Source organism: Lemur catta, chromosome 1, assembly GCF_020740605.2.
Source record: "Lemur catta isolate mLemCat1 chromosome 1, mLemCat1.pri, whole genome shotgun sequence".
NCBI classification, from domain to species: Eukaryota; Metazoa; Chordata; class Mammalia; order Primates; family Lemuridae; genus Lemur; species Lemur catta.
Window position 1 is genome coordinate 73,303,576 of NC_059128.1, and position 24,851 is coordinate 73,328,426.

General features: G+C 38.0%; 2 protein-coding genes across 3 annotated transcripts in view; one reads left to right on the top strand and one right to left on the bottom strand.

The window, feature by feature from the left end:
- Window positions 1-4,721: 4,721 nt before the first annotated feature.
- On the bottom strand, window positions 4,722-7,436 carry LOC123621899 (immediate early response gene 5 protein-like). 2 transcript variants are annotated; one of them, XR_006729325.1, is made up of 2 exons: window positions 5,608-5,946; window positions 4,722-5,358 (listed from the first exon to the last, which is right to left on the bottom strand). XR_006729325.1 is itself a non-coding variant. In XM_045527978.1 (2 exons), exons 1-2 carry the CDS (start codon window positions 7,398-7,400, stop codon window positions 5,353-5,355), a joined length of 426 nt encoding a protein of 141 aa, XP_045383934.1. In that variant the 5' UTR covers window positions 7,401-7,436; the 3' UTR covers window positions 4,722-5,352. The 2 variants fall into 2 exon arrangements, 1 of the variants encoding a protein (XP_045383934.1); XM_045527978.1 differs by lacking the exon at window positions 5,608-5,946 and adding an exon at window positions 6,981-7,436.
- The window catches only part of SPRED1 (sprouty related EVH1 domain containing 1), a 100,441-nt gene continuing 82,807 nt past the window's right edge, over window positions 7,218-24,851 (top strand). The window contains exon 1 of the mRNA XM_045527967.1: window positions 7,218-7,588. Within this exon, the coding sequence (XP_045383923.1) occupies window positions 7,557-7,588 (32 nt within the window). The 5' untranslated portion in view covers window positions 7,218-7,556. The remainder of the gene's footprint in view (window positions 7,589-24,851) is intronic.

A 24,851-nucleotide genomic window follows, 5' to 3' on the forward strand; every position in this document is an offset into this window, starting at 1 on the left:
ACAGATAGAGGGCTGGAGAGGCCAGTGTTCTATGTAAATGCAGGGTTTTTTTTGTTTTGCTCTTTAAAACTATAGTAGACTACACCAAATTTACAACAAAATGCAAAGTTTTAAGAACGCCTGAGTGGGTTGTTTAGAAGCACCAGGCTTTACACATGCTTAATGAAGTGTGATAAAATCCTATCAAAGTGTGATGTTGCAGTGGGAAGATGAGGAAACCTTCAGATAAGCCAGAAAGAGAGAGCTAGAAAAAAAGAAGAAATGTTTGTTAGGAAAGTTGAGAGATTTGAAAGAAAAGAGGGAAAGGGGAGAACTGAAGGTGAGCAGTGGGTTTAATCCAGGGATGAGCAGAGACAAGGTGCTAAGTGGTCTAAGTCACATGCCAGTAAAAGAGGCTAAAAGGAAACAGAAACAAAGATCCTTCTGTTGGGGGTAGATGGGGGGAACACAACAAAAGGGTTGGATACGGTGATGGGAATTTCTTACTTCTGTATATTTGGAGGCTGGACAAGCCTGAAGAACAATATATTCAATCAAGGTTAAGAAGGGACACTATTATAGATTAAGTGATTATTTACAACCGGGCTTCTTAAGCATTAATGCTTAGATGAATCAGATGGGGATATTGTTAAAATACAGATTCTAGTTCAGTAATTAGAGCAAGCTGGGGTGGAGCCCGAAAGCTTGCATTTCTAACAAGCTTCCAAGTGAAGCTTTTCAGCTTTCAGTAGCAAGGATTTACAATATTAAACATGAGCACTTAAAGCATTTTGAGAAAACAAATAAATGAATTTGTACTTCCCAATATAGATATCTTCTGGGGAGTTATCAAAGAATTTAATTATGAAATTATTCTCCCTTTTACACTTAGTTGATGGCAATAAACAGATAATCTGAGATCAAAGCAGGAAATACAGTGCCCCACTTCAAACTCATAACAACATATTCAGGAGCATAATCACTATTATATGTCTATATTAATATTATAACAAGATAACTACCTGTGTTATTTATAGCAACATAATTGCACATCAAGTTGTCCCAGAAAATTTCGTGTGATGATTGAAATGTTTTATATCTGGACTGTCCAATATGGTAGCCACTAACCACTTGTGGCAATTGAGCACTTGAAGTATGGCTAGTACACCTGAGGAATAAATAGCCACATATGGCTAGTGGCTACCACGACCATCAATATCTGGTAGCATCGCCTGAATACAATCAGATATTATTCGCTTCCTGACTAACATAGTCTTCCTATCAATGGTCTAGATTTAGCTACAAATTTACAAAAAGAGATTCCACGTTTTCTCCAGACCCTTCTCTGAGAACTGATATTATAAGGGAACTTAGTACCTGAGGCCCACAGAGGGCAGTTGATAATAACCAAGGAATTTAATTCCCCCCTTATCTAAAAAGTACGATTCTCCTGCCAAATTATTATTCAAAGTAATAATGTCTTGAAATAGAAAGTCTATCCCAACAAAGATCCAGCCTTTGAGAAATTATAGGTAATATTGAAACACACACACAAACACATGGGATTTTGAAGAAGATGATTTGGGTTTGAGCTCTAGCCATGCCCTTACCACTATGTAACCTCTGGCAAGCACCTAACCTCACTAATCTTCAGTTCTCAAGTCTCTGTAAATTGGAGGGTAAGTTCCTGAAAGGCATCATCAATTTTAAAGTCCTATACAATGGTCTATTAATACTAACTAAAAGGGAAATCAAGGCCATATTTAAAGGAAAATCCGAGGAGCTGCCTAGAATCTTTTGTTGTACTAAATTTGTGTTGTTGCACATGGCCTTAGATTCTTTTGTGGATATTTCAATCCTTCATATTTGCTGTAGTGGGACATAACCTTTAAAGAATGAGCATGCCGAAGCCATTCAGGGGAATGATGGTAAGGGAAGAGAGCTTTATTTAGTAGCGTGGGGTCTGGTAAGCATCCTCCCTGCTAAGATTATACAGAAAATAAAGGAAATAGCAGACTGCTCATTTCCCTTGTACTTGTCCTAATCTTGTGGAAACTTCCTGTAAAAGGCAGTTACAGCATTAAAAGTAAACTGATTTCACACTCACCGGATACTACCAGACCAACAATTGCAGTCCTTAGGGAGAAAAAGAAAACAGCATACTTATCCTTTATACTTTGTATTAGTTTGGAATAACATGGAAACTCTAGTGATGGAGAAACAGATTCCTGCCAGAGGGGAGGAAACTATTTAGAAACATGGTTACCATTTAGTAATTCTACTGAGAGGCAGAATTCATTAGCCAAGAGACTGGTTACACTAAAAAACAAACAAACAAAAACCCAAACAAAAAAATTCATTAAACAGGTACAACATGAAAATAGAGAGTTCCTGTTGACCTAGGCACATTTTAACAATAGTTTTAAAATACAAAATTTTAATAACATCTGCTAAGGACTAATGTTAAGGGTAATTTTAAAAATGGAAATTTGCACTTGTATTTTTTGTGCTATTAGAACCTCAAATGTTGGCATGACTGTTTCTTCTTTTGGCTTTTCAAGTGTGTAAATATCTCCTGAGAGCTTATAGCATAAAGGACAGTGTATATGAAATTCTGAACTGCAGTAGTATTTAAGTCATAATAGGAAGCCAGAGGGGACTCCTGATTTCCAGGGCAGTATCAATCAGCACAGCTTCATTTTTATATAATAGACAAGGCTTTGGCATAATATTTCACCTTAAAAGCATTTATTACTTAAAACCACTGCTAAAGAGAACACAAAAAGATATGAAGTGCAGCCTTTACCTTCAAGTCACTTAAAATTTAATTGGGGAAAACAAACATAAACTTATAAAAAGTTAAAAAAAAAAAGATAGTTATCAACACAAGGGCAAACTGCCAAGTCAAAAATAAAAGAATCTGAGAAGACCAACTCTGTGTCAGCAATTATGCTGTCGCTCCTCCTTTTTTGGTCCATGGATGCTATTGATAATTAATCACCTCCAACAGGTCATTAAGTGGCTGTGGCTAATTCCTAAAACTGAGGACAACAGGACAGAGAGCAACCTGTGAGAACCAGCTATTGGGACCAGCTTCCTTCCCACAGGGCCACCATCTAAGAAAACACAAACAAGCAAATACAAGTGTCCCCTTTTTTGCTGAGCCCTGACATAGCCATAGAATCCTTCTTGATTAGTACTAACTAAATGGAGTTGGAATTCAAGGTGAGACTATGATCTGTATTTAACTTTTCACATAGATTTTCCAGTCTGGCTGGATCCACATTCCCTAGCTGGCATTATCCCTCTGGCCTTGAACAATATCTACGTAAGCCTATGATTTATTTTGGGCCACTCTTTTTTGTATTTGGCTGGTTTCAATTAGGGATGTGTTGGGAGAGAGGATGACAAGAGTAGTTGTGAAGAAAGAAGAAGACAGTGAAGGACTACAACAGCCAAGCATCTAGCATACTTCTGAAAAAGTAGACTTGCTGGCCCCATTAGAAACCTACTGATCAATATTTCTGGGCTGGGGTATAGGAATCTGCATTTTAAAGAAGTATTTGCAGTGTACTAAAAAACACTTATTATGGGAAAGTTAAAATATGTAAGATAGTGAAGAGTGCTCATCATCAGTCTACAATCAATCTTGTTTCATCCATATCCCTATTCACCTCTTCCTATTCCTCACCCTACTGGATTATTTTGAAGCAAATCTCAGAGATCATATAATTTCATCTGTAAATATTTCAGTATGTATCTCTAAAGCGTAAAGATTACAAAAAAACATAACCACAAACCAATACTTAAAAAAAAAATCCTTGTTTTCATCAAATTTCTGGTGAGTGTTCAAATTGCCCCAATTGTCCCAAATTTTAAAATATTTGTTCAAATCAGGATCCAAATAAGGTCTCAGAAATTGTGTTGGGTTGCTATGTCTCTTGTACCTCTTAAGATCCAGATGCCAGGATTGATCAAGTGAGGCCTCTTGCGTTTAGGGCTCCTGCTGATTGAAAGTCAGAGTCTGAGACTTTCTGTGCCTCATCGTAGTACCATTTATGACTATTTCAGAGTAGAAGACTCAGAGTTCAGCTCAGACCAAGGCAATTTAAAAAAAAAAAAGTTGGTAAGATCTCCAAAAACTGGGTGACAGGAGAGAACCACAAATGCACTGTTAAAGGGCAGATTCTATCATAGAAGCGGCATGGAACCACCTAAAGCAACAAATGGTTTGGTGATTGTGTCTTGGTCATGAGGTTAAGAACAATTTGAAAAGCATTAATTTGAGCAGTTGATCACATCTTGCTCCTTTAGGTAAGCAGTGTTGGTGAAAGTGGCCAGCACAATGCCTGGCACATGACAACCAAGATGGTTTTCATATCTTTTCCCAAAGCCTGTATTGACAATTTCCTGATGCACTAGACTGTATTGACATTTTCCTGATGCACTCAAAAAGATGCTCATCTTCACCAGAGAAAGAGGCCTTTGCAAGTGACCAACTTATCTTATACTTACTTAATCATAATGACTGTGATAATTATCTTTTATTAATGACTTACTAAGGACCAGGCCATGTGTGTAGCAAAGGTGGTACACAGAAGAGAACGGGTAGTTATTTGTTGAACAAGAATACTAAACGCTTTACATTTAACCTTCAGAGCAACTGCCACCAGCTAGCCTTGAGTTATCATGTTTTACAAAATAATAGTAAGAGCTAGGACTTACTGAGTCTCATTGTGAATTCTTAATCTAAGTACTGTATGCATATTATTATCTCATTAATCAGTACAACAGCTCCGGGAGGTGGGTACTATTATTCCCATTTTATGCAGGCACAGAGTTTCAGTAATTTGCCTAAGAACACAGATTCTAACTGATGGGACTTGATTCAAACCTGAGCAACCAAAGTGGTTAGCAGTACTGCAAGGAGAAAAAGCCAGTACCAACACTCCCACTTACAGGTTCTGCACAAGAACAAGTTCAAAAACATAGGTTTAGATGTCAGGCCTGACTATCACAGACCCCTCACTGTTTTCCGTCACCAACATTGCCCCTTCCTGCTCTAAGTAAGGACAATGCTGCTACTGAAGCAAGAAGTTACATAAAGAAACCTCAGACATCAACAGAATGACTTTTTGGGCACACTCCCTGGTTTAGCTCCTTCGTTGATTCATTAAACATTTATTAATCACCTACTATGTGCAAAATACTGTTAACAGGCTAGTGCACACACTCATTCCCAGAACAGCAATCGTGAAGCTTCCTGGAGACAGATGGCCAAAGACGAGAGCTGGCTTTTTTGGGAGTTCCTCCCATTTTCTTCTTCCTCAAGAAGTGTTCTCCTCACTGTGGCACGAGCAGCAACCTTCATTCTCAGGTCTGAAAATGAAAAGAAGAGCATTGCGCGCAGTGCTAGACTGATACCTGGGGAGATGCATCAAGAACTTGGGAGTGCTTGGGATTCAGTCCCCCAGGCCAGATCGGGTATAGGCTGGCTTTCTAGGTAGAGAAGAGATAATAACATTTGCAAAGCCAGGAGCTCTGAGTCCTCTGATGGGGCAGACCCTAAGCTCCAGCCTGCAAGCCCAGCAGGTTTTGGTGCAAAAATCTTTTGAAATGAATGCGTACTTTGTCCTCTAACAATGCAAACGTGACAGCTGTCGATCCAATAATCGGTCCGCCTCCGTTCGGAGCAGTTCTTGCCACAGAGGCATCTCCTGCGCTATAGTTATGCAACCTCACTCGCAGCGGGAGTTATTTCCTCTGCTTTTGGCTGCGCCAGATTCATGTAACACGCCTACCCCGGGCTTCAATGGAAGTCGTTCTCCATTAACAATCACTCCAGCTTTCAGAGATGAATGCTCGGCACAGCTTACCCCTTGCGCAGTAAGAATCTGGACAGCTAGGTATTAAAACTCTCTCCCTCTCTGTCTCTCTCTCTCTCTCTCTCTCGCGCGCCCGCGCACACACACACACACACACACACACACACACACTCTTGTGCATGCAGCCAGGGGACTGCAGCAATGCAATCAGAGGGACAGCAGGCGGAGCTCTCTTTGCACAGTCCCTGCCTCTAACCCCCACTAACTAAAGATGAACTCGTGCCAGTTTCATTCTTTGCAAGGAAAACACACACACACACGGCAGAACACAGTAGCCCCCCGATTTCCCCTCTGAGCACACTGTCTTTCTAGCCTCTTCAAGCAACCCCAAGATTCCAAGCCGGGTAACGGGGAGTAACGCGCCACAACAATGCAACCTCCCAAGCAGCTCCCCTGGCAGCTCCCACGCCCGCCCCCTTTTGCAGCGTGCCAAGAGTTTGGAGCGCGCGCACGCACACAGAGCTCGGTGCAGTGAAATATCCCTCCGCCTCCCTCCTCCTTTCCCCGCTCAAGTGGCTCGACAACGATTTGGGAAATGAAGGGAGGGGGGAACTACTTTCCCGAAACTTGCTATGCTGCACACGACTTCTAATAGCAGTGATTCGCCCGGAGGCCGCAGCTTTTAGTCCTACCCACACACCCTCACAGGCCGGGCACCCCGCTTGGCAGCCCCACCCCGCGCCTGCTCTGGCCTCGGGGGAAAGCGGGCGGCGGGGAGAAGTCGGGAGGGACTACTTCGCCTCCTCTCGCGGGCGCCCCCGGTTCGGGCAGCGGCGGCGGCGGAAGGAGCGGGCGGCGTGAGCGCTTCCGCCGCCCCCCTCGCTGTTCCCCTCTCCCGGGCGTGAGGAGCTGGCCCGCCGAGCTCCCGGTGGGCACGGGCCGGTGGGGACCTGCGGCCCTCTCGTCTTCTCCCGCCGCTTCTCAGGACCCTGCCTCTCACGGGCCTGCCCGCTCCTCTCCGGCCCGGGTGGGAGCTATCGGCTCGCCGTCCCCTCGCCCCACACGCTCCCCGCCGCCCCCTCCTCCCCCTTCAGGAGTCGTCCCGGCGGGAGCGTGTCTGGAGGAATCCGCCGCCGCGGGGCCCCTTGCCCGATTCTGCTGGTCCCGAGGACCGACCCAGGCGCCGCTGGGGGTTGAGCAGGCAGCCGGCGGCGAGGCGGGAGATGGTGGGGTGGGCTCCGGCAGGATCGCGCCGCCGCTGCCCTGAGCCTGGGCTCGGCACCCCCCCCGCCGGCCCCCACCGAGCGCCGCTCTGCTTCCTCCTCGCCGCATCCCTGAGGGAAGCGCCGCCTCTGCTCCCGGGTTCTCCGCCCGCCTGCTCCTTCCTGGCCGGACCCCGCCGCGCTCCACCCCAGTGGCCAGAGAGGCGGCTCTCCAGTCAGCGTTTGCAGCCCTCTTCTTTCTCCCTTCCCACCCGGCCGCCTCGGATCCCTTGGCTGGGCGCTGAGGTGGGGGAAGAGGCTGGGGTCGCCACGGCGGAGGTTGCTGCCGCCACCCCCCTGCGGGGGTGGTCGGGGTTCCCGGCTGGGGGGGCATCGTTCAGGGTGAGGCATCCACCATGGTGAGGCCCCTGAGCCGCTGCCCCCCGCGCCCCCCCGGCCGTCGTTGCCTCCTGCCCCTCGGTGCTGCTGCTGCTGCTCCCCCGCCTGCTGTTGCTCCTCCATCTCCAGATCGGATCACGGTGAGGGAAAGATGAGCGAGGAGACGGCGACTTCTGACAACGAGTAAGCGCCTCATTGATCTTGATTATTAGCCCCCCTCCCCCAGTCCTTTCTCGGCACTCCCCTGGACCCCTCCGAGACTTGGTGCCGGAAAGCTTGCAACCCTGCAGAGTTCGGCGCATCTTGTTCTGGAGATAACTGGTTTTCTTTAGCCATTTTTAGTGGCAGCACCCCTCCCCACCCTCCCGCATTTAGTCGCTTTCTGTTGAGGAAGGGTATTGAGTGCTGGGTTGGGTGGCAGTTGTGTGTCCAGAAGATGGAGTAATGTGGATGGATGGAAGTGGAGTAGAAAGTAGCCCTTTGCCTGGAAGACCCCGGCCCGTCCTTTTTCACTAGCGTGCCAGCTAACACACCTTGAATATCCATCCTGCTTTCTTTATAGCTATTTAACTTGCAGACTAATGTGTGGGAGCACCTCCTGCAGCAAACTGCCCTTGAATCTTAATTCGGTGAGTCGGTGACTCTTAAATACCGATTAAGCCTTCACCCTCTCCCCTCCTCCTTTTAAACTTATGACCTATAAGATTCTTGTAAAAAATAGGGTCAGGGAAACATTTTTAGAATTTAATGGATTACGGACACCTGGAGTGTGGGAGATGTTGAGCTAGTGTTTACCTTCGCGAATATTGGACGTGTGTTCCTCAGGAACAGAGAAGTATTTTGAATGCTAATTTTTACCCTTTGGCTATATTAAAACACACCATTTACGTTAATTTAACCGAATTTACATTGCTGAACATGTTAGTGGCTTCATCAACTTCTAGATCATTCCGGTTTAAGTATTTGCTTATTTGGGCTGTCCTTATGTTTTCCAAATAAAATACTTTGCCTTTGAAATATTTTGCTTTCACGTAACAGCTGCCTGGAGGAATAATTGTGTGGAAACAGTTTTCTGTTGAGAAGGGATATAATTAATGCAGAATGTTGGCATCCGTTTTCTTGTAATTAAGTTCAAGTTTTGTTTCTCTTTGGAGGGTTGGAAAGAGTTAAGTGAGTTAGGACCAGTCCTTAGGATGCATTCCTGTAAATGAAGTGCATTCCTCAAGTCTGACCTTTTTGAGAGAACTTTAAAAGTCTAAAGCGAAGGCCTGTTTAACATAAAATAGCTTGAGAAAGGCCAAGCGACGTTTCCTCTCCCCCAGCCCCCCCCAAGCACCCGCTTCCGATGAGCGAGTGTAGAAGGAGGTAGATTGCTGCAGTGTCAGTGCAGTCTAGAAGCAGAAGTGGCCGCCATGTTCTCTCTCTTTTTGTGAATCGTCCTCATTTGCATAGCACACTCTTCATTCATAAAAAAATAATTAAACATCCATCACCTTGGACATCTTGAAAGGATTTCCTAAGGAAAAATTCGAAGCTTATTTGTCTTCATGTAGATTTTTGAGTTCAGGAAGTAAGGAGAATTTGAAATTTTAGTTTAAATTTAAAAACATACGCACACACAAACAACTACCCCTGTTCTCTGAATGTTGACACAGTTATGTGGGAAATATCAGTTCGGGGAGGTGCTGGGATCACGTGATCGCCTCCATTCATAAAATACCTGGCTGTCCATTCACAGTGCAGTACAATGTCTCGCTGCTTTCCGCAGATTAGACCTACTTTGAAGGAAATCAAGAAGTAACTCAGATAATAGTTGGTTAGGAGAAAAACTGCTAAAAATGCTAAACGGGATGAGGGTAACTTTTATTGGTATCTTTCAACCAAGTAGCTTGGATCAAAAATGTTAAGTTTTATTTTAGAGATGGGAAAAGACCAGCCTAATTTTCTTTTTAAGTAGTGAATATCTCCTTGTAGCTGCAGCTAATAGAAGAAAGCAGATGATGGAATGTGAATTGACACAAATGTAATATATATTGTTTCTAAATTGGCGTTTCTTTGTTCTTGCTATGGATAAATTGGGAGAGCAGGGTTTTGTGTGTTTGTGTAGTGATATCAGTGAATGATACTGCTGTTACACTAAGATGAAAAGATATTCCCCAAGACATTGATATTTGAAACACTGAATGGCAATCTTGACTGGGAGGATTGCTTTTTTTATTTTTTTAAATCCTGAATGTACTTAGTATGTGACAAACTGGAAATTACTTCATTCATCCAGACTTTTAAAATTATGTTTTCACAAATTTACCCTGCTTTATTAATGTTATTCCCTAGCAGCTTTGTAATACTGTTAGTCTTGCTGGGGGCAAGAATAGTATGTTTTAGCATATAATATTTTGGTATGAGATGTTAACTCTTCATAGGGACAAAATCTTAGGGGTGTTTTACTTTAAAAAACTATTTTATGTTAGAAAGTGGTGTGTTCATCTGGTAATCAATTTTGCTTGAGCTGACGTTGTTTGCTTGTGCATTAGCTAAACCACAAAGAGTGAACTTCTTTGGAATGTAGCTTTTAATATGATAATTTATGTGTCATTTTTAATATATGAAGTAATATTTTGAAATGGAAATTTATTATTTATAATCATATATTATGAAGAAACAAAAGAGATATATTATGGCAAAAGCCATTAAGGCCATAGCATAGTTTAAAACTGCCCTGTAATGTGGATTTTATTTGGGCCTTATATATATTTTTTTCCCTTTTTCTCCTCTCCTTTTAAAGCTAAGGTTTGTAGGGATCTAATTACAATAGAAACTGTTCTTAACACGGTTTATTTTTTTCACCTGATTTCAACCTTTAAAAAAGGTGAAAATCACCACTTTCTTGGGAAACCATTAACCTTTTCTGGGTAGCCATTGTGGTAAAATCCAGTAAGGCCTTTAGAGGCCTCGTTCTGAAATCCTCTAGTAAATGCTTTGTGATTTGACATTAGAGTTCTGGGTAGAAATAGACAACTCCTAGAGGTTGATTGTGAGTGTATATTTAATAAATAATTAGTGAAGGATCTATTGTGTGCAAGGCTTTGTCTTAATGCCAAACCAAATGAGGAAGAAAGAAGTTAGAATAGGATAAAACATTTGTCTTAGACTGTTTCAAATTCATGTTTAAAAATCTTTTCAAAAGATAATAAATGTACTCTAGGGTAAAATCATTTGTGTCATAAATAGTAGAGAAAATAACCACACATGATTTTTTTGTAGGTAATTTTTCATTTCACAGAAATTGTTTAGTACTTCAGTCAAATGTTTCCCAGTGAATATAACCATACCTCATTATACGTGTTGAATTCTCCTTTTTAATAGAGTCTTAAACATTTAAAGGCATAATATGTCATTCTTAGGGGTCTTTGTCCTTTGATATTAAGTGTATATGGCACTCCATGTCCTTTTGCCAATTCATCCAAAGCACATAGAGGAGTGAAATGGCTGAAATGTAAGCATTTTGCTTATTAGGCTCACATTAGCCAGAAACACTTGCCATGTCAGTTAGGCTTTCTAATAGTAAATTGCGATTATGTTAGATTTTGGAATTAGGTTAACTAGAATTAGGTCACTTATGATAAACTTGGTATGGGGTAATCTAGGTTTGAACCATTTTTCCATAAATAAAAAACAAATTTTTGTGGCTGTATCTGTGCCTCATAAAAAGTGTACGTAGTGGTGAGTTATGCTGAGGGTGTGTGTAAATAAATATATATTCACCCCTATAACATCCTATGTATGTATAACTGGAAAACATTCTAGAAATAAATATAAGCATTGGAAAGTTATGTAATATTAAGTCAACTCATATTTGTGTATACATAATATAAACATATGCTTAAAATTCAATTGATCTATGTAAATATGAGCTAAATGATGGCTTACCTGCTTCAACTTCATTTCCCCCTGCTTTCCCACTTAAAACTTTGTGATCCTGAACTAAATTTTTTAAACACAATGTACTACCCGGCTTAGAATAATTTCTTCTCTCCCAAAATTTTGTAAATACATCATTTACACTTTACTCCTCCCCCAACATTCCCTCCTCTGTATTGCCTCTGTACTTGTTACATATTTATATTAGTTTTAAAAACATAATATTGTGAACTTGCTTCTGTGTTCCCTATTATATAATCCCCACTTTCAAACAATGTTTGGTGATAGATGCTCTGTAAATGTGGTTAAATTAATGAAGTCATTACCTCATATTTGTGCTTTCTGTGAATTTATGCATTTGAGATCATTAGCTGTGTTAGAAAAATAGGCTAAAAAAGAGTATGGGAAAAGTAAATTGTTATCCATTAAAGAAGGCTTACCTTATTTATTTTTTTTAAGGCCAAAATTGGCCTCATTTTTGACATGTTTTGTTTCTGCAAGTTTGAGAGGTAACTTAGTTCAGGCTTAAAACTGTTTTAGATGCCGTTGGAATATTTGGACGAGCTTGGCCTCTGAGCTTTGTTGGTATATCTGAAGACCCATATCATCAACAAGGAGGTAGACATTTGTCTCTCTGTCTTTTTTGGCATAGGAAGCTCAAAATTTAGGAATTTATAGCTCTGGCCATTTGTCAATTTTAAGTTCCTTAAATCTCTCTCCCCACCCCCCTTTTCCATAGTGCAAACTGTGAGGAAATGACTAGGGGATAAAGAAGTTGGAATTGATCAGGAAAGGATAAAAGGCAGCGGGTTCCATAATTTTATACTGCAGCTGTTGGTGACTGAGAAGTGCCCAAGGGGAAAGGATAACAATCCAGCCTCTTCTATGGCATTGTTTAATTTGAACTTGACTAGTTGTTACCAAGTTTGGGGGAACAATTGGTAAAGAAAAGTTTGCTTTTCTTCTCCAACCTTTAGTAGGAATTGGAACTGCATTAAAAGTGCCAATTTAAAAAACATACTTCATCCCATGCAGGAGTAGTAGTTTATTTCAGATAATTTACAAAATGATCTCTAAAGTTAAGAAATAATAATTTATTTGCAATTCTACCATTAGATAATAGGTGTTAATTTTTGGTATATAAGCAAAGCTTTTTTTTCCTAAACTGTAATGAGGAGTCATATTCTTTTATTGGTTTTTTACTATGTGTGAAGCATGGTTATAAATGCTTTATACAAGTATTGTATAGTTTCTGTATTAATATATACATGTATTCTCAATGGAATGGAATTGCACAGTGGATACTATTATAGTTTAGTATATTGTGAATATTCCCTTACATCATTCAGTATTCTAGAACATAATTTTTAGTGGATACATAATGTTCAGTGTATGATATGCATTAGTTTTAATCAGTCTGCCGTTATTGGATATTTTTATTTTTGAACATTGCTGCATTTTCATTGAGTTTTGTCTTCATCCACATCAGGGATAGTCTTGAGATAGTTTAGGGATGCAGTTAAAAGAGGGGGAAATATTAAATTTTATTCTTTCTGCTAAATTGTCCTCTAGAAAAGAATTCAGTATATGAGAGTGCTTATGCTTTGAAAGTCTAATTCTCTAAAAATATCAGCTAATTTTGAAGGTGGAAAATGAAGTCTTATTCCTATGTTTAAAATGTGGTGGGTGGTAAAATGAAATTGATTTTTTTTAAACAAAAAACTTGTTAGGTTGTTTTGGAGTAACTAGAATGTTTTTAAATACTATATTACAAATAGAATTAAAGTGATCATGCAAAAGCCATTTGCAGATCATTTATTTAACTCTTACCTTCTCTTTTGCAGTATGCTATAGTGTAAAGAATGCTGAACTTGAAATTGGGAGAGAAGTTTCTCTTTCAGCTGTTTTTAATTTATTCTGTGATCCTGGACAAATGACAGTTTCTATAGGCCTCATTTTGCTCATTTGTAAATTAAGGAATTTGGACCAAATGTCATAATGGCTCTTCTACTAATGGTGTATGATCTCTCCTGTAGTAATACAGCAGTAGACATATTGTAAGTCACTAGACTTTGTTAATTTTATTATATTGTTTTTGCTGACTTATTTAAGCAAATAAAAGACTGCCAGTAGAGATGTCAGGATGATGAAGTCAAAGTATAAATTTTGAACAACTAAGGTATAAAATTTGGAAACAATCAGTACATTTATAATCTTTTAAGACTTTGTTGGGTTTCATAGCCATGTGTCTTTGATGATACATTATACATCACAGATGGAGAATTTTGTACTGCTCTTTTTTTTATAAGTATGACCTCTGTTTGTGGATTAACAAGTGAACAAAAGGTTATTGGGCTTAAGCACCAACTTGGACTAGTTCTATGAGGAGTATACCAACAAGATACAAGTCTTCATGCTTTACTTATTGAGCAAGAAGTACCAAAAGTAAGTCTTTTCACTTGGTCATTCATACAACTCATATTGATCTAACTCTAAGGGATAATTGCACATTTAATTAGTTTAAGAAGCTAACACAGGTAATGAATTTTGTTATTTAATATTTAGATTTTGTTTCTATTTGTGACAATTTTTGCGTCATAGCTGCATCTCATAGTCCAGAACAAAAGTGATTACAAATTTGTGAGATTTGTTTTTGTGACACTCAGAACGAGAAAAATATATATGTTGGATTTTTTTCAAAACATGGTTTAATAATGGACTTAGGCCAAGGTGTTAAATTGCCATAGACAAAGAGTTCTTAAAATTCAGAGTGTTTGTGGGCTTGAACAGGAAAAAGTGACATTATTTTTACTAACCTCTAAGTGAAATTTGTTTACATTCATACCTGAAGGAAATGCTGACAAGCCATAGCATATTAGAAGTACTTGTGACAGCAATTGTATTAGTTTCCTAGGGCTGCTATAACAAAGACCCACAAATTAGGTGGCTTAAAACAATAGAAATTTGTTGTCTCACAATTCTGGAGGCTAGAAGTAAAAAAATCAGGGTTTTAGCAGGGCCATGCTCCCTTTGAAAACCAGTTGGGGAAACCCTCTTTGCCTCTTTCTAGCTTCTGGTGACTGCTGGGAATCTTTGACATTCCTGGATTTGCAGCTGCAGAACTCTGGTCTTTGCCTTCATCATCATATGGTGTTCTCCCTGTGTGTCTCTGTATCATTACATGACCTTCGTACATGGACACCCGTCATTGGATTAGGATCCAGTCATTGGATTAGGATCCCACTGTACTCCAGTATAACCTCATCTTAACTAATTACATCTGCAACAACCCTGTTTCCAAATAAGGTCACATTCTGAAGCACTGGGGGTTAGGACTTTAACATATATTTTGGGGGGATGCAATTCAACGCATAACACCAATAGAAATGACACATTTTTTTTGTAGCTCAATTGCTGTTCAGTTGTTAATAGCTATCTTAAAATATTTGTCATCATCACTACTTTGAAATTATAGTTATTAAACCCATTGCCAGAGCTTATATTTTAATGTGTTAGAAAAAACCACATTATTACTATATCAAAGTGAAAACTACTTTGATAAATTTGTCAGTATAACTGATTTCTTTTGTAATCCTGTGTATTTTGTTTTAGGCCTTTAATATCATTCTGAGAAAGGGGGCCATAGCCTTCACCAGACTGTCAAAAAGGTCCATGGCACAAAAGGTTAAAATCTCCTGCGTAAGACTGAAGCCCAGAAATCTGAACTCAAAGATAGATGTAAAATAGGAAGAATAAGAAACATGAAAGATAAGATTAATAACTCCAACATACAGCTAATGGTTCCAAAAGAATAGAGATAATGGAGGAGAGGAAATATTAAGTAGCAAATCAAACCCAATTCAGTGAACTAAAAACAAAGCCTCACAGTCAAATGGGGTTTATCTTGAGAATGCAAGAATGGATCAACATGAGAAAATCAATGTAGTTTATTTATCACATTTGAAGATTAAGGGAGAGAAATGATACAATCTTAATAAATGCCAGAAATATTAATCTCTGTCCATAATAAATATTCATAAATATAGAGACATAATGTTTTTCTGCTCCCTAGATTTTTAGATTTTTAATTTTTCTGATTTAAAATGAGAATGTTGGGTTTGATTAAGTTTGGGGTTTCCTTTTTTTTAAGAGCTCTAGAATCCTAAGTGATTTTCTTTGTACTTCAGAAATCCTCATTTAATATATCATTTCTGTTACTCATGGAAATTGCCTTGCATCTGAAATTTCTGAATTATCTTACAAGGCATTTCTTTCTGCATTTAGAGAGCAGAGAATAAGCTTTAGTAAATTCAAGAGTAATTGGGAATTAAATTTTGATCTAATATCAGTTTAATAATTCTGTTTCTAAATTTTATCTGTATATCAGGAGTTAGTTTAGACAAAGGCCATTATGACTTGGAATGTGGAACATGATTGTTTTCCTGGTTGTATTTAGTGATCTTGTTGCATATGATTAGATATATTGCCTGGACTGTTCACATGGTTAGGGATTACTTTCACATATACACAGTATTTTTTAATGGCTTCTCTATATTAGCATCCTGTAGTAGAATTACCAAAAATTTAGATGAAATTTAGTGATTTGTGACTTTTCTGATGCCACTTTATTAAAGTTACTGCAAGTTTTACTAACTTAGGATGTTTTATTAACCTCAGCACAAAGTCACCAAACTTTTTTTTTTTTTTTTTTTTTACTGTTTTCTTGTGTTATTTTCATGCCGTGAGATTGGAATTGGAGAGTCCTGGGGTTTCCTCCTTACTATGTAGAAGCATTATTAAACATTTCAGAGTTTTAGTTGTTGGATTATATGTATTGATTTCGTAAACTTTCATGATAGATTTGAATAGGCACCATTAGATAGATAGTTTTTCCTAAAGGATTCCAGTTCAGTGACATTTGAGTGAGTGCTTGCTTACTAGGTACTTTTTCCTTAGCTCTGAGATACAAAGATAAGCAAAACTTTATAACTGCTTTCACAATTCAACAAGGGAAATAGATTCTTCTGAAATGTCATGAGTGCCCTGCTTATGAAGTTCTTTAAGGCCCAAGGAGAAAGTGATTCTACCTGGGGGTGGATTGCAGGATGGAGGTTATATATGAAGGAAGGCTTTAGAAAAGACGTGGCATTTTAGTTGCCAGCCATGAATGAGGGCATGCAAAAGGGAAAGGGCATTACAACCAAGAAGATGGGGGGCAGAAAAGAAGCATAGAAGGAGAAAAGGAAAAACTTGAAGAGAAGTGGTAGCTTTTTAGATATACTTGTTTGGAGGAGTAGTGAGGGGTAAGAAAAGTGTTGGGGGACCAGGTTCTGAGTAGTCTAGATTTGTGTTCACTTTGCAACTTTGGGGCAAAGTGTAGTGGCTAGGCACGGAATATGAGACACAAGATGAACACAGCAGGAGCTCCTGGAAATCTGTTTTTCTTGAAAGGTTGAGGAAATTTATTTAACTGGTCAGTAATAACATTAATTTTGAACAGGGTTCCCTTGAATTTTACAGATGAAACACTCAAGAGTTCAAAAAATTTGTTCTTTGAGCTACCCTCTCTCCTCACCACAACTCTCTTCAATCAGTAAGCTTACTTGATGAGAAGCACCAGATGAAGTCTTTATTATGTAGGCCATGGGGAAACCAGTATTTTTTTTTTTTTAATTCAGCTGGAGTTTGATTTGTGGTGTAATTCTAAACCATTTATTTCCCTCAGTTGTTAGGAAACATTTACTAAATAGGAACCAGTATTTTTAAGTGAGGGAGTGATATACAGGTTGTGTAGAAAGCAGAACACTGCGGCTCATTAGGACAGTTGATTGCAGAAAAAAATGAACTTCAGTTAATAAGGAAGGTAGGTGTAATAAGACAAAAAACAGCTGAAAGTAGTGCATTTGGAACTATTGAGGATACATTTGAGAGGGAATTCAGATGGCCAATAGATTACTTGACTGAATGTGAACAAAGGAATAGGAAGAATGTAGGATGATTTGAACTTTTAAAATTTGGGCTGCTGTGATAATTTTAAAGGAAGTGGGAATAGAGGTGGAGCAGGTTTTTAATGGGAAAATAACCTCAATTTTGATCTTTTTGAGTCTGGGTAGTCAAGGTAGAATGTGTCCCACAGGATGTTTTAAACAGAGACTTAGTTCCCAAAGAGAAGGTTAACAGGGTAGAATTATAGGTGTAATATTGAAGCCTGTGGAGAATATTAAGTATTAATGGAAAGATGAGTAGTGAAAAACAGCAGTGTTTTTAAGGGAGAGTAGAAGAAAGAAGAGATACCAAAAGACAGAAGAGTCTTGAGAGAATGGAGAGTTCTGAGAGGAAAGTGTTTTAGAAGCCAAAGAGAAAAGGAGTATTAAGAAAGGAGGTGCCCATCAGTGTTAGATGTTGAAGAAAGGTTAGATTGGTAAGATCTAAGAAAAGGATTTAACTATTAAGATGTCATCAACCTTTGTGGGAGCAATACTGGGGGCAGAAATCAGATTTTACTGTAGATTAAAGAGGAAATAAGTGATGAAGTGAAGAAGTCAAAGGTATTATAGATGCCAGTTATTCAGGGGAAAGTTAGGAGTTGAGATTATGTGTTGGCTGAGGTGATAATCAGTAATGGAGAAGAATAGAACAAAAAAAAGAATTTAAGGAAAGGTGGATAATTGATGGAGGAAGGCCCAGGAGAAGAGGAGTTTATAAAACTGCTTTCCTGGCCAGGTGCTCACACCTGTACTCCCAGCACTTTGAGGGAGGCCAAGTCAGGAGGATTGCTTGAGCCCAGGAGTTCAAGACTAGCCTGAGCAACATAGCAAGACCTTGTGTCTACAAAATATTTTTAAAAGTTAGCGGGCATTTTGGCACGTGCCTGTAGTCCCAGCTACTTGGGAGGCTGAGGCAGGAGGATCGTTTGAGCCTAGGAGTTTGAGGTTGTAATGAGATATGGTGATGCTACTGCACTCTAGCCTGGGCAACAGAGCAAGACCCTGTCTCAAAACAAACAAACAGGAAAACCGCTTTCCTGTTTTTTAGACACTGCTAGATTCAATTCTTCTGAGGACCACATAAGCTGAGTATTATCCATAGTTTACAGACGAGATAACTGGAACTCAAAAGAAGTTTAGTAACTTGCCCACAGACACACAAAAGTAGTAGAATTGAGATCCAAATTGCGCAGTATTTATACCACATTGTACTTCATACACTTAATGAACAGACTAGATTTTAAAGAGAAAATAAGCTTGAAGTGTTAAGTTGACACAGAATTGACAGCTGTTTTGAGGGACTGAAAGTTCTGGTAAAGTTAAAGGACATGGAATGTAAGTGGGAGAAATAGACAAAGAGATTTTGGTCAAAGAACAAAGGCTCCTCCAGAGTGATGACATGTGAGGGAATATTAAAGCAGAAACAGAAATGAAGTTTGTTGGCATAGAGAAGCCAGGGTCTACTAAGATGTTTAAAAAAAAAAAAGTCAACAATATGGATGTTCAGACTGCTAGGATGGTATCAGGAGTTGAGGTGGAGAGGAGTGCTGAGCCAGTGCCAGCATATTTAATGTGAATGTGGGATGAGTGACTTAGAGTGGGAGTATGAACATTGCCACCTGCCTCTACAATTTAAAGAGGCAGGAGTAAGGATTTTGGAATTGGTGCTTGAAGAGAAGGGTGTTGAGGGTGGGAGGGTGGACAGGGAGGATAAGAAAAAGGAAGGACTTAGCTGGGAAAGATTTGAGAGTATTGAAAATGATAGGATCCCATATAATAATGATCCTATCAGGAATGAGGGATGCTGAGAGAAAGTAGAGGGGAAGATTAGACATATAAATTAATTATCCATATTTGAGTTTTGTTAAGAACTTTAAGGTTTTATGAGAGGCAAACCAAGATATTGGCTGATTTTGCAGAGTTTTATCCAAATAAATTGTTGTTGACAGAGGATTTTGTAGTCTTTGGGTACTTCATTCTTAATATGGTTAGAGAGGCCCTTTCAAAACAAAATTTACTAATTAAATTTCTACAGTTAACCTGGTATTCAAAATTAACATGATCCTGGGGTTACTGCTGACTGTAGCATTAAGACTTAGGCAAGTAATATAACCCGTCTTTGTGCTTGATTCTCCATCTGTAAAACCAGGATAATATGTCCCTACTTCAGAGGGATGTTAAGATAAATGTAACCTCTCCCCACAATAACATTTTTTGATTAGAGGTAAGAGAATATTAAAAAGAACTTTTAGTTCTTCAAAAGAAAGGTACTATGTTCATGAAATAATCAGCGCTCATTTTCACTTAGCCTGAAGGTGGGGTTGCTTTTTTCTTAAAAAAGGACTATTAACCTGCTAGAAAGATTGTATTTCAGTTTAAATGTTAGAAAGCAGCTTTTCAGAAAAACTTAAAATCCAACAAGCTGAAAATTAATATAAATTTATATTGTGAACATTTTTTTTCCCGTGTTCTGGGCAAAGACTGAGTGAAGAGGTAGATAAAACTAATATTGGGCAGGACAACAGGGCAAAGAACTAGCTCTAGCTAGTTTTTTGTTTTTTTTTTTTAGTACAACTATTTATTTTAAAAGTATATTTCTAGAGCTTGTCACTAGAATAATTTTAATGCTTGAGGGCATTTTGGAATTATAAGTAGATTTGATGTCTCTCGTTTTCGATGGAAAAAAGCCATCTTTCTTACAGTTGAATGCAGGAACTTTTAAATATCATTATATGGAAGGCAGAAATCTACTTCCATGGGAGAAAAAGGGAAAGGAAGATTTTTCAGTTTAGAGAAATTTAATTTTTTTTTTTTTTTGGAGACAGATTCTTGCTCTGTTGGCCAGGCCAGAGTGCAGTGGTGTCATCACAGCTCACAGCAACCTCAAACTCCTAGGCTCCAACCATTCTCTTGTCTCAGCCTCCTGAGTAGCTGGGACTACAGGCATGGGCCATCACACCTGGCTAATTTTTTTATTTTTTGTTGAGTTGGGGTCTCCTGGCCTCAAACGATCCTCCCACCTCAGCCTCTCAGAGTGCTAGGATTATAGGCATGAGCTATGGCACCTGGCTGGAAATTTAAATTATTAAAGAGTTAGACATTACTGTTTTGCAGCAGTAATCAAACTAAACTAAGATCCCTATAAGATGGATGGGCTTTAGTCTGTTAACTTTAATTTGGACAGCAGAGAGTCCATAAGCTCATGTTCAGTTCATTTTATGATCATTAACAACTAAAGCAAAAAATCTGTGTACATTTTCATTTAGCCTGAGGTTTAGTCCTACTATTCTGAAAAAACTATAATTTGTTAATTCAGAAATAATCACCTTGGACACATAATCATGAACTTGATTTACGAATGAATTTGAAGTTATCTGTGAATCATAATCTTGAATGAGCATAAATCAGGAACTTAAAAATATGATGAGAAATGTACATACTTTATCTTTTGAAGAGGGTTATTTGATTCAAAAAACCCAAACTTAGTAAAATTTAAGAATATGTAACAAATTACTTTAAAAAATATATCAAATTAAGATGTTCTTCAACTTTATATTACCATTTTTAAAAAGAAAAGGGGAGTGATGAGAGATGAATGAATGTGACAAGCTAGCCTCTGACCACCTTAGTTTTCCATAGCATTTTTTCCTCCTTTTGATACTTAAGGCAGGGAGCAAACTTGGGAGCCAAAAAGAAAAAGAATTTATCTTATGTTAAATAGACCCTATTTCTTTTGAGTCTGAACCTATGTAATGTATACTAGGCCTTAGCATACATTAGATAAACAGAATAAATTGAACTAAAATCACTAACATTAAATCATCCAGTTTTTGTATTTACCCTATCTCAAATTTAACCAGGTAGTAGGAGGAATACGATGAAACTGAGCTAAATCCTTTGAACTGACTTTCTTTGTTTTTGGGAAGACAAAGAGCAATAATTAGATCAAGAAACAAATCAACTGAAAACCCTACATAATTTTAATTTGCATTTAGTTTCATACATCTGTATGTTTACTTGTTTTAATAATGTACATACAAATATTTATTATTCATTTTCACCTGATATACTTAATATACTTAATATAAAGACTTCATATAGTTTTTTAATAATTTTAATACCTGTGATATTTCATTAAGTTGTACCAACAGTTTACATAGCTATCATCTCCTTAGCAAACACTAGTTTTCGAGCTCTTTGTTATTATACATAACACTGTAATGAGTGTCTTTTGCATATAACTGTTATTTCATCTTCAATTAATTTCTTAAGATAAATTTACAGGAGTGGGATAACTGTGAGGGTAGTAGTTTTTCATTTTTGATATGAATTGCCACTTCCAAAAATTCACATTTTTCTATTGTGGATTATTTATAAAGGAAATTTATACTCAAATTTCTTAGATTCCATTTTTGTTCTTTGGTACCTTGTGGTTTTATAGAGCTTCCAGTACATAATTAAATGACAGCTTACATTTGAGTGCTTATCAGCATTGGCTTAAAATCATTTTATGGATTTAGTCTTCATAACAACCATTTAAGTGTTATTACTGTTACTACCCCCATTTACAAAGATGAGGAAACAGGCTTGAGAAAGTTAAATAACTTGGCAAAGATTACGTAGCTGGTAAAGGTCTTCTTACTCCAAAGCCTATGCCCTAAAACAGTGGCTTTGTTAGACTTTTTGACTATGTCACAGTAACAAATACATTTTACCTTTTGACACAGTGTACGTGCTCATAAGAAGCTTTCCATTTTTTCCTAATACAAATAATTAAAAACATTTTATTTTGTGAAAAGAATTGTATTATTGATTAGAATTCAGTGCTCACATAAATATTCAAGATAGTGTACTAGATTTTAATTATATATATTTTAAATATTACTTTGGGATACATTGCCTTGTCATTTGGAGCACTTCAGTAAAGAAATCTGAGAAAAGCAGTGATGTAACATTTGTTATCTGTGGTCTAGCTACAGAAATTCAAATCTGAATTCCACTGCAATCCCTCACAACCTGACCTTGAAACCCAATCCCTTGAGGATTCTATACCTTTTAGTATTATCTCTTATTTTTGTGAAATAATAAGCTGAACAATAAATGTTAAATCTTCAGTACCAACAAGGAGATACAGCTCCAGAGGAGAAAAACATCCTAAGTACTGTATCGTAGTTTAGAGCAGAGGATTTTGAACTGCAGTGGGTCTTGACCAGCATTATATTTTCATATGGAATAGAATAGAATATAAAAGTTAGCCTTTGTGTCATCACAGTAAGTCTAAGTTGTTTTATGAAAGGTTGTATAGTTATGTATAAAACAAGTTATCCTACTGACTAACTTCCAGTCATCCCTAAACAAATTCACAAGGATGTTGAGATCATGTAGTGGGTGGAAGTAGATCGTAAACATTTTAAAGTGATGACAGTAAGTAAGTAAGAAATCATTATATAGGACCCATTATTTAAAAAAAAAAAAAATATATATATATATATAGAGAGAGAGAGATTCTGTTCATTATTTGAGGATGCTGCCCTTATTGTTTTATGTTAATAAAGGTAATTATAGGAGTTTTCATAGGCTATGTTAAAAGTGTTTGGGACACAATAAGCATCAAATAAGTATTTGTCATTATACATCCATATACAGCCTCAGTCTCTTAACCTTTTTTTCTAAGTTTTTAAGTCCATTCTTCAATTGCAATAATAACCTTGTCATCTTAGTTGAAGAGGGATTCCTGTCTACCTTAGTATATCTCCCACTTTTGAAATCATCTGGTTGTAAAAGAATTATAGAAACAAAATGTATTTTTACTACTAGCATTTAGTGCCTATCTCTCCATTCTTTCCAGATGTTTCTTATTACTTTACTGAAAGATGTGCTACCTTTTTTTCCTCCTAAAATTTTCCTTATTTTCCTTTGTTGCCAGTTGGGCCTTATTAGAAGCCTTTGAGGATCTAAAGCAGTGAGTCCAATAGAACTTTCTGTGATGATGGAAATGTTCTGTTTTTGGTATTTGATATGGTAGCTACTCTTTGGCTGTTTAACTATTTAATACTTGAAATGTGTTTTGAGCGATGAATTCAATTTGTATTTTATTTAATTTAAATAGCCACGGTTGGCTAGTGACTATTGGATGGGACAGATCTGAAGCATTTCTATTCCTTCAAGCCCACCACATTTTTTGAAAACGTATATAACATGTTCTCTGTTCAATCTGTTGAAGAAAGTTTCTAATTTTTTTAATAGGGAGATAGCTTTGAGGTAGTGTAGCTTTTTACAAAATGTGTAATTTGCTATTATTATGTTAAGATAATTTTAATTGTTTTACAGACATTGCATTAAATTAAATTGAGAAGTTATTCCTTTCTCAATACTTTTTGAATCTTAAATAAAAACTGTTTGTGTGTGTGTGTGTGTGTGTGTGTGTGTGTGTGTGTGTATGTATTTTAAAGGAGGAGTATCAACTTCAGTCTCTGGTAGACAGATGAATATTGTTTGGGTTTTGCTATATTAAATTTTATGATTATTTATTTATGGCTTGTGGTAGCTTTTGTTTATTTTTGTAATTGGCTAGTGATTAAAACTTTTAAGAACAATATGTTTTGGATAATATAGGTGGTACATAAGACAAACAATTGATGAAGGTAGTGAATGTCAGAACAAGTTGTGACGTATCCAGTGGAAAGAAATTGGATTGGTGGGGAATTAGGAGTTTTGCTGTGCCACTTGTTTGCCTGGAGCAATCTCTTTATCTTTATGAGGTATGGTTTCTGCTTTGGGAATATGGAAAAGAGGTTAGTGTTTAGCATGAGAAGAGATTTTAATGTTTAAAATGTGTTTTATTCTGTAATACTTTCTGATAGATTATACCATTTTGGATGGCAGCTAACATGTATTAAGCACTTTACTGTGTCAAATACACATTATTTCGTTGAATCCTGCATACCAAAGCAGATGACACTTAACCTTCAGTACCTTTCTAGATGTGCAGAATTGGAGTAATCATTTCTTGCTTCGTACTGTCATCATTGGTCTTATGTATGGACGTCTATAGTTTATTATTATTATTATTTATTTTATTTTTTTTTTTGAGACAGAGTCTCGCTTTGTTGCCCAGGCTAGAATGAGTGCCGTGGCGTCAGCCTAGCTCACAGCAACCTCAAACTCCTGGGCTTAAGCGATCGCTACTGCCTCAGCCTCCCGAGTAGCTGGGACTACAGGCATGCGCCACCATGCCTGACTAATTTTTTCTATATAGATTTTTAGTTGGCCAGATAATTTCTTTCTATTTTTAGTAGAGACGGGGTCTCGCTCTTGCTCAGGCTGGTCTTGAACTCCTGACCTCGAGCGATCCTCCTGCCTCGGCCTCCCAGAGTGCTAGGATTACAGGCGTGAGCCACTGCGCCCGGCCTTATAGTTTATTATTTTAGCTCAGTTTTTATTTACTTGACTAATAATCACCCACAGCCTAATCTAAGAATAAGGACATTAGTGATAAATAACATCTACCTAATGTGCTTTTGTCTTATTATCTTCCC